We start from the raw sequence: 15,919 nt of genomic DNA, 5'->3' as shown, positions 1-15,919 counted from the left end.
TATTGGATTTGTTTGACTCTGTGCCTAGTATCCAGCTATTCTGGACTTGTTTTTATTGGGTCATCAGAAAAGTCATGACACAATTCTGCATAGAAAAACAGAAAAATACCACATGACTTATTCATTTTCATAATGAGGATTTTTAAATGTTGGTCAAGTCTAATTTCTTAAAAGGAAATTTGTTTTTAATGAACTGTTGCTGCTTATCTGTGTCCTGTTTTCATCTAGAAGCTTTAGCTGTTATGCTTAGGTCTGTGATCTATCTCAAATTATTTTGGGGTTATGATGTGAATAGGAATTAGATTTCTTTCTTTCTTTTTTAACATGAACAGCTGCTTGTCCCAGCATAATTTATAATTTACTGAAGACATTTTTCCCCCTAAATATATTGCCTTGGAGCCTTTGTCAGAAATCAAAATTCAGATGATCACGTGAATATGAGTCTTATCCCTGGGTTCTCTTTTTCTCTCGCATTGACTGCATTGACCTATATGGCAATTTCTTTGCCATGCTATGCCATCTAGATTACCATGGCTTTATAGTAAATTTTGAAGTCTGGTAGTCACAGTCTTCTCACTTTATTTGGGTTTGTTTTATGTTTGTGTGGGTTTTTTTTAAAGAATTATTTTATTAAACTTTATGTATTTATTTTCTTTTGACCAGAGAGGGACAGAGTCAGAGAGAGAGAGAGAAAGTGCGAAATAGGGAAAGTGAGGAAGCAAGCTGACAGCTCTGGGACTCAGACCACATAGTGGGCCATGTGGGAGTCCAGTGCTTTAACCACCACCTGCTAGCCCCAGACTTTCTGTACTTTACTGTGTATGTCTTGTAGAGTCCATATAGCTATGCCTTGCTTTTCTTATACATTGTGAAATTCTCTCTTTTTTAATTGGAATCTTTGGTCCAATTTTAATTAGAATGCTTTGTCAAATTTATTGATATGGTTGGATGTATGATACAGTTTTATGTGTGTGTGTGTGTGTGTGTGTGTGTGTGTGTATGTACTATTGCTAGAAAGCGTCTGTACTCAACAGAAAGAGGAGGAAAGGGAGAAAGCACCTTGCAATGGTGTGTGGTCATACCACAATCTCTTCTCCATCTTGTCTAAATTTAGAGCACATATACACATGTGCCTGGCATGTTTGCCAAGCTCCTGGGACCCAGACGCAAACCACATCATTGGCCATGTGGGATTTAATTCCCTTAACCACCAGGCAATGAGGCTAGCCTGATCAGATTATGTATTAAGTCTGCTGTTTTACTACTTGTTTTTTCTTTTTCCAATCTGCTTTTTATTTTGTTTTGGTTTCTTCTTGTTCTGTTTCTTCTTTTTCACTTTTTTTTTTTTGCTAAGTTTTATATATAGCAGATCATTGGGAAAGCCATGATTCATTTTTGCGTAGAAAAACATAGATGGGACCAGCAGATGGTGTAGTGGTTAATGGCCGACCTTGGTTGGAGTCCCAGCAAAAATCTCTGGGGGAAAAAAAAAAAAAAGAAGAATATTTAGAAAAACAAACATAGAAAAATGACTTTCCTGGCAACTTAACATATATATATACTTATAGATTTATATACACATATATATGTGTGTATATAGGTGTATATAACTTTTTCGAATTCCATTTTAATTGACTTATGAATTCCTTATCTATTTCTTATTGCATGATTACGTTCCCCCTAGGGATTACAACATATATTCATACTTTTCTACATTCTACTAAGAATTAATGTAATACTGCTTGTAAAAAGTAAATACTTGAAACTGTAGAGTTGCACTTTCTGCTCCTCTAGTTTTGTATTTATTGGGTCATCGGAAAAGTCATGACACATTTTTGCATGGAAAAACATATCATGACTTTTCCGATGACCCAATATTATACTTGCTTATGTTATAACCTCACAAATCACTGCTACGATTTTTGCTGTAAATAGTCATGTGTACTTTATTTTAGTATAATTTCACTTCCCAGACCTAAGAACTCCAGGATTTTTGTAATGTAGCTCTACTGATCATTAATTCTTTTGTCTTACTGAAAATATCATTTGGGCTTCCTCTTCCTCTTCTTTCTTTTCTTTTTAATAAATTGTCAGAAGACACATGCATTCACCAGAAAAAGGCAACACTCCCCAGTGGAGCATGAGCACATGTGTGCCTGGTGTGAATTTAAGCCTTTCAAAGCTGGCATTCAAACCACAGAACGCCACACAGGATCCAGCTGCCAATGCACAGTCTTTGTTCTTTTATTCATACTAGAGAGTGGATGTACACATGAGAGGGGAAGAAGGGCAGTGCACTCGTGACAGGGTGTCTTCATGCCACAGTCCTTCTACAATGCACTACAGCTCCTTAGAATCTTGATCACAAGTGCACATGACAAGTGGGTCTTCATGGAGATCCACCTTGGTCAGCCACGTGGCTTCGAGTCCTGCAGTTCAATTTACTACCAACTGGCTGGGCCTGCCTTCATTCTTGAACTCTCTCTCTCCATACACACACACACACACACACATATATATAATTTTATTTTATTTTTAATTTATTCATTCATTTATGTTTTTTAATTTTACTAGAAGGAAGGAGAGAGGAAGGGAGGGAGGGAGGGCGATCTGGCGAGCTAGCGAGCGAACGAGCCACCAGGTCCAGGACTTGCACTCTGGTCAGCCATGTGGGAGTGTGCAGCACCTTAACCACCACCTGCTGGTCCAGATTCTTGAATTATATTTTTCCTAGATACAGTACATTTGATATTTTTTCTTTACCTTTAATGCTTTAAGATTGTCTTTATATTGTTTTCTGGCCTCCATTTTTTTTTTTTTTTTCCGTAACTAGAAGTCAGCTAACATATCTTTGCTCCCCTTTTTTAACCTGGCTTTTTTCGCCTACTACCTTGAATGTTTTTCCTAGGTTAGGTTTTCAGCAAATTAGCCATATCTAGCATTGTTTTTTTTTTGTTTGTTTTTTTGGGGGTTTTTTTGGTGCTCATTCTACTTGGATCCTGTCAAGCTTCTTAAATTTCAATAATTTTTTATATTTTTGTACTCACCATGTTTACTTTTTTAGTTTTGCTATAGGGCCTAGGCACTTGCAAGGCAAAGAGAGAGAGAGAGAGTGATAAGTCACTCCCCAGGGGTGATGACCACACAGTCCCCTCTATTCCATCCTCCTCTTTTCCATTCACGTGCCTGGTATGATTTTCAATCTGTTGGGTCCAGAACTCGAACCACACAGTAGGCCATGTGGGATCCAGCCACATTAACCTTCTTGCTGTCTGCCAGCACTACCCTGTTTACCTTTTAACTTGTATGTCTTTGATCAGCTTTTTCAAACTGCCCAGCATTCTTAAATCATTAGTAAGTTATGTCAGTTTAATGAGGACCAGCATTTTAAAGAGGAACAAACATTTTAAAATATAAGATAATGGAAGGTATCTCAAGTAGTAGAGGTATCTTGTGAAACCTTTGCTTGTGTTACATGCGTTTTTTGGTAGTGATGTAAAAATATATATATTTTAGGGACCAGCAGTTGGCGTCATGGCTATGTCGTTGGATTCCCATGTAGTTGACTGCAGTTCAAGTCCCAGACCCTGTGGCTTAGTTGGGCATGTATACGTGTGCCCAAGATCCCATTGCAGTTCTGAAAGACACATATCTCAGACCTGCAATGGGGTCCTCATACAAAAGTACACTTCTAGCTTAGCTAGTCATGTCATGGACCCGTGTACATCTTGGGACACAAACCATGGGACCTTCTCATAAGGTTGTAGCATGCAGAGAGCTATGTTAACCCTACACCACTGTGGCTAGCTAAAGTATATTTTTAAACTGTGGTGATCATTAAACAAGTTTGAAACCATGGGGTAGATGGTCTGTGCCCTTTAACGTTTGCCTTCCGCATCATAACCTTCCTGTGGACAGCATTTGATTTCTTTAGATAGCTAGAATGTTCCATTATGTTCCAGTATGTTCTTATTGAAGTCGCCTTATCAGTATTTTTGTTTACCAAGTTGAGGAAAAGGTTTTTGGTATTTCCTTAGGCACTTCAGTCTGGGCTCTGACTGTACAGTGTTCTACCCTCTTAGACTCTTTGATCTTGCTTTATCTGTATTTAATTCCTCTGTTTTCCAGAAGGCTGTATGTCTCTCTCTCTTTTTTTGGGGGAGAGGTTTTTGCTATAGGATGTTTGTGCTTGCCAGAATGACAGAGAGAGATAGAAAGTGAGAAATCACCACCCCCAAGGGGATGACCATGCCACAATGCCTTCTCCTCCATTCTCCTCTCGGGATCTTGGGCACACACACACACACACACACACACACGCCCCAGTGTAAGTTTAAGCTACCGGATCCGGGACTCAAAACGCAGTTAACTACATGGGAGTCCAGTGACATAGCCAGTATGCCAACTTCTGGTCCTGATTGTATGTCTTACGTATAAGCTATTCTTTTTCGTTATCATAAGATGATAAGAATTTTGTCACAAAGGTGAGGCATCACACTGGGAGAACATTAGAGCCAAACTCTTAAAAAAGAAAAGTATTACTAGAAGTAGTGTTATTTTCATGTTTACTACTAAATCAAGGAGTAGAAGCCAGAATATAGAACATAGTTGCCATTTTCCTTAAGCTTTAAGTTTCTTGAAGACAAAGTACATAAATATTCATGTTTCTACACTCAAGCCTGTTTTTAAACTGTAAAAGAATTTGAGAAATTAAAAAATTAAGACTTCTTTAAACCTTGTATTTATAGCTAGTCTGCCATTAATATATAAATAGTATAAAATGGTGACAGGTAATACATTGTCTAGTAGTATATAGCTCCACCTCTGGAATCAAATACCAGGATACATTTTCTTTACTTCCCCACTAGACTGCCTTGGGCAAGTTATCCAACCCAAGACTCAGTTTCCTCATCAGTAAAATAATATCACCCTCATAGAATGAATATAAGGATTAATTTATTTAAGTTAGGCGTGTACAACACAACACACTGACACTCTTAAGATATTTCTTTTTTGCACTCTAAGGTATTTCTTTTTATTATTGACATTTTTCCTTAACTGAGAGTTGGATTCTAGCCCTCACTTAACCTTAAGAATTTTATCATATCTTATGATACCTCTGTTATCTATTACTTTGTATTAATGATGCTCTTTTGTGTTTTTTTTTACATACTCTAAAATTCTTGAGGGTAAAGTTTGTGCCTTGTTCATCTTAGTCACACATATTATCGTCACTTAATGGGCTCAATAAATGATGAATTGTTGAGTCATCTGATTTGTGTTTCTCTGAAAAAATTTAGGCATTCAGGAATGTAGGTATTGTGATAGGATTTGGGGGAGGCTAAAGAATTGGGAAAGAAAGTTAATGTGGTAGAGTAGAAAGAACATGGCAACAAATTAATTTTCACTGTGTCATTATCTACCTATGTTTACTAAAGCAAATTGCTCAATTTCATGGGACCTTTGTTAATCTACAAAATAAGCAGTAAGTTTATGCTTTTTTTTCAAATGCTGAGTTCCACAGAAGTGAATTTGGCAATGAAAGCATAAGAGCACAGGAATAGATCTCAAGTTGTGAACTATACATTATGTAATCAGTATAATACACTGACTTTGTGTGTGCGTATGAAAATTTTCTTGCCCCAGGGCACGTGTACTCACTGGCAACAGAGGTAGAGACAGAGAGAGAAAGTGAGAAATCACCTCTAGGGGATGGTCATACTGTAATCCCTTCTCCATGCTCCTCTTGGGATTTGGGGCATGCACACACACATGCCCCAGCGTGATTGTTAAGCCACCCACCGAGTATGGGACTTAACCACAGACAGCCATGTTGCAGTCCAGTGCCTTATAACCACCGTGACAAATACTGGTCCCCCAGGGACAGTTTTTAATGACTTTGCACATACTTTCAAGAGTCCTCGTTGGGTGCTTACTCATCATTGCTGTCTAGGCATTCAGGTTTCAGAATGCGACATGATATTCTCTGACTTTTTACTGCCATCTCCTTGCAATAATTTAAATTTAAATTTATAGTCTATGTATGCTGTATCCCAAATTTGCTAAATCACCATATTTGACATTTTTTAAAAATATAGTTGCTTACACATTGTATAAAGGCTGGGTTTAGTTACATGACAGTAAGCGTTGGTATGTAGCATTATATATATATATATATAATTGCCAGAGAGCATGCATGCTCACCAGAGAGACAGACAAGAGGGAAAGGGAGGGGGCATGGTGGTTAAGGTGTTGGACACTCTCACATGGCCAACAATGGTTTGAGTCCCAGACCTGATGGCTTGCTTTTTCACTTAACTTTACTCACTTTCTCTCATTCTGTCCCTCTTTGGTCAAGTTACAACCAATAAACAAATTTAAAAAGCAAAATAATAAAAAAAATTTAGAGAGAGGGAAAGGGAAAAAGTACCCCCATTGGGGGTGTGGTCATACCACAATACCTTCTCCCTCTTTCTCCTTACTATTGGGATTTTTGGCATACCCAGTATGTTTTTTAAGCCACCAGGGCCCGGATTTAAACCTCAGTCAGCCATATGGGATTCGGCTCCCTTAACCGTTAGGCTGTGGGACCAGCCCAAAAGTTCCTCATTTTAGCATATTTTTTTTTAAAAAAAGAGGTTTTCCCCTTAGGACATGTGCAGGGTGGGAGATGAGGGATGGAGATAGAGACAGTGAGAGGGAAAATGAGAAATCACCCCATAGAGGAAAGACCTTACTACAATCCCTTCTCCATTCTTCTCCTAGGATCTTGGGCACATACACACACAGACCCTGTGCGATTTTGAAGCCACCAGGTCCAGGACTCAAACCACGGTTGACTTTATGAGAGTCCAGCAACATGACCACTATGCCATCTACTCACCTTGTTTTATCATGTTTTCTTTTTTTATTTTAAGAAGTCTTTGCCTTAGGGTGTATACACTTACCAGAGAGAGTGAGAGACAGAGACAGTGAGAGGGAACGTGAGAAATCATACCCCCAGGGAGTATGGCCACACTGCAATCCTCTCTCATTCTAGGATCTTGGGCATGCACACACAGATGCCTTGCATGAGTTTCAAACCACTGTGGTCCGGGACTCGAACAGTAGTTACCTATGTTGGAATCCAGCAACGTAACTGCTAACCCATTTGCTGTTCCCTTTTATGATACCTTTTTTTTTTTTTTAAGAGGTTTTTGCTATAGGGCATGTGTGCTCACCAGAAAGACAGAGTGACAGAAAGGCAGAAAGTGAGAAATCCCCCCCCTGGGGGAATGGCCACGCCGCAATCCCTTCTTCTCCATTCTCCCCTCGGGATCTTGGGCATTCAAGCACACGCGCCCAACGTGAGGTTAAGCCACTGGGTCCAGGACTCGAACCACGGTCCACTACATGGGAGTCCAGTGATATAGCCATTACAATAACTTCTGGTCCTTGTGATACGTTTTAACAGTACTGAATTTTCATCTGATGAGATACATTTTGACATTATTTCACTATTTAATAGCTTCACTAGTTAATTCTTCACTAGTACCTTACTTGCCATAATGTTAGTCTATTTGACGTTGTTTGGTGTTCTATATATATATATTTTTTTTTTTGAGAGGTTTTCGCTATAGGGCACATGCGCTTGCCAGACAGACAGACAGAGACATAGAGACAGAAAGTGAGAAATCACCCCCCAGGGGGTGATTCTCCTCTCGTGATCTTGGGCGCACACGCACACGCGCCTGGCGTGAGTTTTAAGCCACCGGGTCCGGGACGTGAACCGCGGTCGACTATGTGGGAGTCCAGCGACATAGCCATTTCGCTAACTGCTGGTTCCCTATAATTTTTTTAAGAGAGATTTTGCTATAGGGTGCTTGTGCTTGCTGGAGAGACAGAGATAGAGAGACAGAAAGTGAAAAATCACTTTTCCCCCTTGGGGGGTGACCATGCCACAATCCCTTCACCTCTGTTCTCTTCTCAGTATTTTGAGCACACACACACACACCCGGTGTGAGTTTGAAGCTTCTGGGTTCAGGAATCAAACCACAGTCAACTACATTGGAGTCCAGTGATGTAACCACTGTGCTATCTGCTGGTCCCTGGTATTCTATATTAAAAGTATAGATTTTTTTGTTCACTTTAGTTAAGGTGAAAAAAATGGGATAAAAGGAGAGAAATTCTCTTTGATTTTTTTTCTTCCCTTTTTTTTTTTTGAGAGTTTGTTTTGTTCTGTTTTTTTCTATAGGGTGTGTGTGCTCTCCAGAGAGACAGAGAGCAATCACCCCTCAAGGAGAATGGCCACACCACAATCCCTTCTCCTCCAGTCTCCTCTCGGAATCTTGGGCACACACGCACACGCACCTGCAAATTAGTAGAAGGAGTGAAAAACTAAAGTCTGTGTCTTTGTAAGAGAGAAAATCTTTCAGTTTTAAGCTTTAAATGGGATTTTTTGAGTGAACAGAAGAAAAAAATCCTGATACTTACAGGTGGAAAAACTCAGGTATTAAAACAACTTCAGAAAAATCTAACTTGATAAGTAGAGACTTTAAGGTGTGTAAAACTGTGTTCTTTTTTTTTTAACTTACATTTTAAGTCATAATGTCTAGATTAGTATTTGGATTTCCCCAAATATTTAGTACAAGGGACCAGGTTCTGTATGTTTACCTCTTACCCGTCTCTTACAAGAGAAGTATCTAGAGAACATCACAGTAGATTGTTTCCCAGAAGGCAGGTGACCTTAACATCATAAAGTTTCTGTATTTTAACAGTCTAGTAGTATATATCCAGTGAAAGGTTTTCATTAAAACAAGCTTAATGATAATCATTGTTGAAAGCATGTAATTGTAGTAAACAGTACATGTTTATGGTAGTAATGTAGTAAATGTAGTAAACAGTAAATGATTATGGTTTGTTTTCTTTTTGTAGAACACAAAGTAATTATAGTGGGACTGGATAATGCAGGGAAAACCACCATTCTTTATCAGTTGTAAGTATGTGTATTTATTAAACATTATTACTTTGGTTACTGAATATATCACATACTCACTGCAAAAAAATGAGTAATTCAATGAAAAATGTGGGTAAATGATATGAACAGACAGCTCTCTAAGGAAGACATACAGGTGGCCAAAGTGCACATGAAAAAAATGCTCAACATCTCTTTTATGGGAAATGTAGATCAAAACCACAATGGGATACCACTTAACCCCAGCCAGAATGGCTGTGATTAAAAAAATAAAGTATAAGTACTAGCAAGGCTGTGGCAAAAAGGGAACACCTACAGTATTGGTAGGAATGCAAATTGGTGCAACTACTGTATAAAAACAATATGGAGGTTCCTCACAAACCTGCAGATATAATTACCATATGATCCAGTAATTATACTCCTTGGTATTTAACCTGACGGGATAGGAAAGGACTTAGTCAGAAAGAGGCTGGCATTTCCATGTTTTTTTCCAACATTATTTGCAATCACAAAAATATGGAATCAACCTATGTGCCCAAGAACTGGTGTCTATGTTGAAAACTTGTGGCGGTGTACACTGTGGAATACCATTCAGTCATAAAGAACAATGAGACTGATATTTTACTCTAAGTGGTTGAATTTGGAAGACTTACTAGTAAATGAAGTAATCCAGACTTTGAAAGACACACACTATATATCCTTGCTCAATATATGCAGAATGTCTCCACCCCATAGCAGAAGGGAAACTATCTGAAGATATGATTGTAGGGAGGGTAAGTGTAGATACCAGAGTCTGAAAGGGAGGGGTGGGGATAGTAGAGAGTGGGTAGGAAGCAAAGAAGAAACACTTAATAGGCCCAAGAATGTAAAATTCTCTGTCAAAAAGAATGCATATGGCAGGGAACCAGCAGTTAGCGTAATGGCTATGTCGCTGGACTCCCACGTAGTCGACCGCGGTTCGCGTCTCGGACCCGGTGGCTTAAATCTCACGCTGGGCGCGTGTGCGTGCGTGCCCAAGATCCTGAGAGGAGAATGGAGGAGAAGGGATTGTGGCGTGACCATCTCCCCTGGGGGGTGATTTCTCGCTTTCTGTCTCTATGTCTCTGTCTGTCTGGCGAGCGCACGTGCCCTATAGCGAAAAAAAACCTCTCCAAAAAAAAAGAATGCTTATGGCAGTATCCTTGATTTGATTGTCAAAAAGTAAATAAAATGGAAAATAAAGCAAAGCCTGTATAGTAACAAAGTAACAAATAAAAACAAATTGATGAAAAACAAGTTTTTATCCATAATTTTTCATAATATTCATTTCCATAAACTTTTTGAAGTTCTCATACATTTTATTTAATTAATTAATTAAAATAGCTTAACCAATGATTATGGTGATACAAATGGTATAAGCATCAATAGTCTTAACATATTAATAATTCATTTTCATTTAAAATTTTATTTGCCTTATCTTTTGAAGATTGTAGTTTAGGTTAATAAACCTGAACCAATTTTTGTGACTTAGCGGAATCTCATTTTTCTTACCCAGACATTCTTTAAAATTATAGAGAGCCTGGTGTTCAATTTTTGCTAATTTGCAAGTGTTGGTGTCACAGTCACCCAGAAGTATTCTCTTTCAGAATGGATCACTGGTTCTCTTCTGATTACAGAGCATTGTGGTATTGGAATTTGTGGCCTCAGCAATGCAAACTCTCGCCCAAGATAGTCCTTTATATCCAAATCAAGCATGCACTGTATTACATTAAAATACAATAAATGATCTTCCTGTAGGAGTTGTTCTTTGTCTAGATGCTCTTTTGCACAAATTTTTCCTAGTTTCTATTTTTCATGCTCATGATTACCAATATGGGTACAAATAAGCAAAGTTGATTCATCTTAAAAATAAACAAAACTTGCTTCAGATTCTTAAGATTTACAAAAGAGTTTTTACAGTATCTGTCTTTTAACAGCTTAATGAATGAAGTGGTTCATACATCTCCGACCATAGGAAGCAATGTTGAAGAAATAGTTGTGAAGAATACTCATTTTCTTATGTGGGACATTGGTGGTCAAGAGTCACTGCGATCATCCTGGAATACTTATTACTCAAACACAGAGGTATGATAAGATTACTTAAACACATGTTAATAAAAGGAACCAAAGAGTAAATACAGAACATAAATACACTGTACATAAGCTTATGTATAGTTGCCTTTTATTTTTATTTATTTATTAAAAAAAATTTTTTTGAGAGGTTTTTGCTATAGGGTGCATGTACTCGCCAGAAAGACACAAAGACAGAAAGTGAGAAATCACCCCCCAGGGGGTTGGCAATGCCACAATCCCTTCTCGCAGGATCTTGGGCACGCACGCACATCACATGCACCCGGTGTGAGTTTAAGCCACTGGGTCCAGGACTCATACTGCGATTGACTACGTTGGGAGTACAGTGACATAGCCATTACACTAACTGCTGGTCCCTACAGTTGCCTTTTATTAGGATCCATATTTTATAAAAATGTCCATGAATTTCTTTTTTAAGAGGCAAAACTTTTTTCCCCCATAAAATAAAACCTTTTAAAAATTAGAACTGGGGAGAGACCAGCAGTTGGTGTAATGGCTATGTCACTGTCCCGCTTTCACATATTTTAACAGCATAGCTGTTGGTACTTTTTTTCCCTAGAGCTCACAATTAACTCCAGCTGTGAAAAGAACAACTCTCTTTGAGCAACTCTATTGATTCTAACTGATCCATGTGTATTTAAAAGCATTTTTTATTTTTGGAGAGGCTTTTACTATAGGTGCATGCTCTCGTCAGAAAGACACTCAGACAGAAAGCGAGAAACCACACCCCCCTTTCCTCCCCCGAGATAGCCACGCCACAATCCCTTCTCTTCCATTCTCCTCTAGGGATCTTGGGCACGCACACAGAGGTATGATAAGATTACTTAAACACATGTTAATAAAAGGAACCAAAGAGTAAATACAGAACATAAATACACTGTACATAAGCTTATGTATAGTTGCCTTTTATTTTTATTTATTTATTAAAAAAAATTTTTTTGAGAGGTTTTTGCTATAGGGTGCATGTACTCGCCAGAAAGACACAAAGACAGAAAGTGAGAAATCACCCCCCAGGGGGTTGGCAATGCCACAATCCCTTCTCGCAGGATCTTGGGCACGCACGCACATCACATGCACCCGGTGTGAGTTTAAGCCACTGGGTCCAGGACTCATACTGCGATTGACTACGTTGGGAGTACAGTGACATAGCCATTACACTAACTGCTGGTCCCTACAGTTGCCTTTTATTAGGATCCATATTTTATAAAAATGTCCATGAATTTCTTTTTTAAGAGGCAAAACTTTTTTCCCCCATAAAATAAAACCTTTTAAAAATTAGAACTGGGGAGAGACCAGCAGTTGGTGTAATGGCTATGTCACTGTCCCGCTTTCACATATTTTAACAGCATAGCTGTTGGTACTTTTTTTCCCTAGAGCTCACAATTAACTCCAGCTGTGAAAAGAACAACTCTCTTTGAGCAACTCTATTGATTCTAACTGATCCATGTGTATTTAAAAGCATTTTTTATTTTTGGAGAGGCTTTTACTATAGGTGCATGCTCTCGTCAGAAAGACACTCAGACAGAAAGCGAGAAACCACACCCCCCTTTCCTCCCCCGAGATAGCCACGCCACAATCCCTTCTCTTCCATTCTCCTCTAGGGATCTTGGGCACGCACGCACATGTGCCTGGCGTGAGTTGAAGCCACCGGTTCCAGGACGCGGTCGATTACATAGGAGTCCAGTTACATAGCCATTACACCATCTGCTAGTCCCTTTAAAAGCATTTTAAAATAATGTTTTTTGTTGCTGTTTTTTTGTTTTTGTTTTTGTTTTGTTTTTTTTTTTGGAGAGAGGTTTTTGCTATACGGCTCTTCCGCTCACCAGAAAGACAGAGACAGAAAGTGAGAAATCAACCCCTAGGGGGGATGGCCACGCCACAATCTCTTCTCCATTTTCCTCTGGGGATCTTTGGCATGCATACACACGCGCCTGGTGTGAGTTTCAGCCACCAGGTCTGGGACTTAAACCGCAGTCGATTACATGGGAGTTCAGTGACATAGCCATTATGCCAATTGCTGATCCCGAAATAATAGTTTTTTAAATCAGTGAACTTGTAGAACTATTTCTACAAGAATATAAAAATTACTACAAAGAACAAAGTCTTTTATTACAGCACCACAGCATAGCATATATAATATTTGCAATCTTATATTCTATGTGGGAATTTTATCTTAGTGTTTGATAGTTATCAAAGTTGCATTGATAGTTAATGCAAAAGATACTTTCATTAATGTTCACCTTTACCAACACATTTCTCCTGTTCTTCTGTCTCTTTTGCCTTTCTTTAATTTTACCTGCATCCATCTGGCTTAAGCAAGCTAACATTCACACCTAAGTATATACGTTCTATTTAGCATCAGCGGGCACATTTTTTTCTCGAGCTTTTATCATAGATCATCGTTTTATACAAATGCTTTTTTTTAATGAATTTTTTCTTTTTTTTAATAATTATTTAATTTTATTTATTTTAATTTGACCAGCGATAGATACAGAGAGGAAGAGAGAGAGGGAAAGTGAGAAAGCAAGCCACCAGGTCCAGGACTCGAACCATGGTTGGCCATGTGGGAATGTCCAGCACCTTAACCCCCATGGCACCAGCTGGCCCCTTCTTTTTTTTTTTTTTGGAGAGATTTTCGCTATAGTGCGCGTGCGCTCGCCAGACAGACAGAGACGTAGAGACAGAAAGCGAGAAATCACCCCCCAAGGGGATGGTCACGCCGCAATCCCTTCTCCTCCATTCTCCTCTTGGGATCTTGGGCACACATGCACACGTGCCCGGAGTGAGTTTTAAGCCACTGGGTCCGGGACATGAACCGCAGTCAACTACGTGGGAGTCCAGCGACATAGTCATTACACTAACTGCTGGTTCCCAATGTGTTTTTCATTTTATTATAATCTAACTTTTCTTTCTAATAGGCAGGAAACTGTTTCACACATAAATAAGTTAACAATTACAGTTTAAATGACTTATAATAGAGTAGTACTCTGAAGTTTTAGTGAAAGGATATTAAATTACTGTTTATTTGTAAACTTTACTTTTTACCAGAATTTGAAATCATAACTTATTTTTACATAATATTATGTATTTAGACATTACTTTAATAAAAATTGGAAATGTTTATTTGTTGAAGGCAAAAGTTTACACTTGCTTAGTTTTTAATGTGATTCAATATCATGTAACCCCTTTATGATGAAAAAGCAATAGACGTATTATAGTAATGATGAAGCTATGTGAAGAAAGTACTGATATTACTTGAATAATTTTCCAGAAATTACTTTTTTATGTCCTATTCAACCTTCTTTCCTTTTCATTGTCTTCTAGTTCATCATTCTCGTTGTTGATAGCATTGACAGGGAACGACTAGCTATTACAAAAGAAGAATTATACAGAATGTTGGCTCATGAGGTAAATTTTGCAAGCATATCTTTAAAAAGCAATGGCTTAAGGTATCTGTACATTGGTTTTGCTTTTGTCATTGTTAGTTTTTGCTCTAGGGCTTGTGCACTTACCAGAAAGAGAGAAATCAGTCCCCAGGGACAATGGGCACCCTGCACTGCTTTCTCCTCCATTCTCTTGAGACTTGGGACATACATCTGCACGTGCTCAGCATGACTTTCAAGCCATGGGGTCTGGGACTTAAACTGCAGAGTTGGCCATGTGGGATCCAGTACCTTTACGTCCATACCATACCTGCTAGCCACTTTTGCTCTTTTACAAAGACGAATGTGATATGATGGTGTTTATTTCATCATTAACAAAACTTTATATATAAAATTGATTAAAGTCTTAAAATGAGAAATTTCTATTTTATTTTCAAATCTAAAAAACCCATCACATTAACTTGTAGACTACTGTTATTGCAGAGATTTTTTTCAAAGTTAAGGCTGCTTATACATGCCTTAAATGGAATTAAGGAAAAAGAAAGCATAAGCATCTTTTCCTCAAGAGTTTATTATAGGTGGCATTTTTTTTGGGGGGGGGTTTGCTATAGGGTTCATGAATTTGCTAGCCAGAAAGACAGAGAGAGATAAAGACATTGAAGGTAAGAAATCGTCCCCCAGGGGAGATGGCCACGCCACAATCCCTTCTCCTGCATTCTCCTCTAGGGATCTTGGGCACACATGCACATGCACCTGGTGTGAGTTTAAGCCACCAGGTCTGGGACTCGAACTGTGGTTGGCTACATGGGCGTTCAGCAACATAACCATTACACTAATTGCTGGTCCCTGGAATTTCTTCAATGAGTAACTGGAGATAACTAATTCTACATACTGGGTTGTCAGGAAAGTCATGACACATCTTTGCATGGGAAAACATAGAAAAATACATCTTGATTTGCCTGACAATCTAATTTATTTGATACACATAAAAACATTACAATACATTCAGGCAACCAGCATTTAACATGGGATATTACATATCTTATGAGACCTTTCCACTATGATCTCTTTCTCTTTCAATGTAGTATCCACTATCCTGAAAGGGTAGTATCTGCTACCCTGAAAGCAGTGATTACTATTTGTAGGAATACCTTACTATAATTTTTATATAATTTATTTTAATAATTATTTGTATTGAATTTTATTTATTTATTTATTTATTTTAATTTGACCAGAGAGAGAGAGAGAGAAAGTGAGAAAGCAAACTGCCATGTCCGAGACTCTAACCATGGTTGGCCATGTGGGAGTCTAGTGCTCTTAACCACCATGCCACTGCTGGCCCCACCTTTAGTACTTTTTTTTTTGAGAGGTTTTCGCTATAGGGCGCGTACGCTCGCCAGACAGACAGAGAGAGACAGAGAGACAGAAAGCGAGAAATCACCCCCTAGGGGGGATGGTCACGCCGCAATCCCTT

At 38.6% G+C, this 15,919-nt stretch overlaps 1 protein-coding gene across 2 annotated transcripts in view; it reads left to right on the top strand.

The window, feature by feature from the left end:
• The window catches only part of ARL5B (ARF like GTPase 5B), a 31,738-nt gene that overhangs the window by 8,681 nt on the left and 7,138 nt on the right, over positions 1–15,919 (top strand). Inside the window, exons 2-4 of one of the 2 annotated variants that reach the window (XM_006159728.3) lie at positions 8,914–8,974; positions 10,909–11,056; positions 14,387–14,470. In XM_006159728.3, the coding sequence (XP_006159790.1) occupies positions 8,914–8,974; positions 10,909–11,056; positions 14,387–14,470 (293 nt within the window). The remainder of the gene's footprint in view (positions 1–8,913; positions 8,975–10,908; positions 11,057–14,386; positions 14,471–15,919) is intronic. The other variant, XM_014592076.2, reaches the window with a different exon arrangement.

This window comes from Tupaia chinensis, unplaced genomic scaffold (genome assembly GCF_000334495.1).
Source record: "Tupaia chinensis unplaced genomic scaffold, TupChi_1.0 Scaffold000647_1, whole genome shotgun sequence".
NCBI lineage: Eukaryota > Metazoa > Chordata > Mammalia > Scandentia > Tupaiidae > Tupaia > Tupaia belangeri.
The sequence above is the reverse complement of the archived record's forward strand: the minus strand, read 5'-3'. Positions and strand labels throughout refer to the sequence as shown.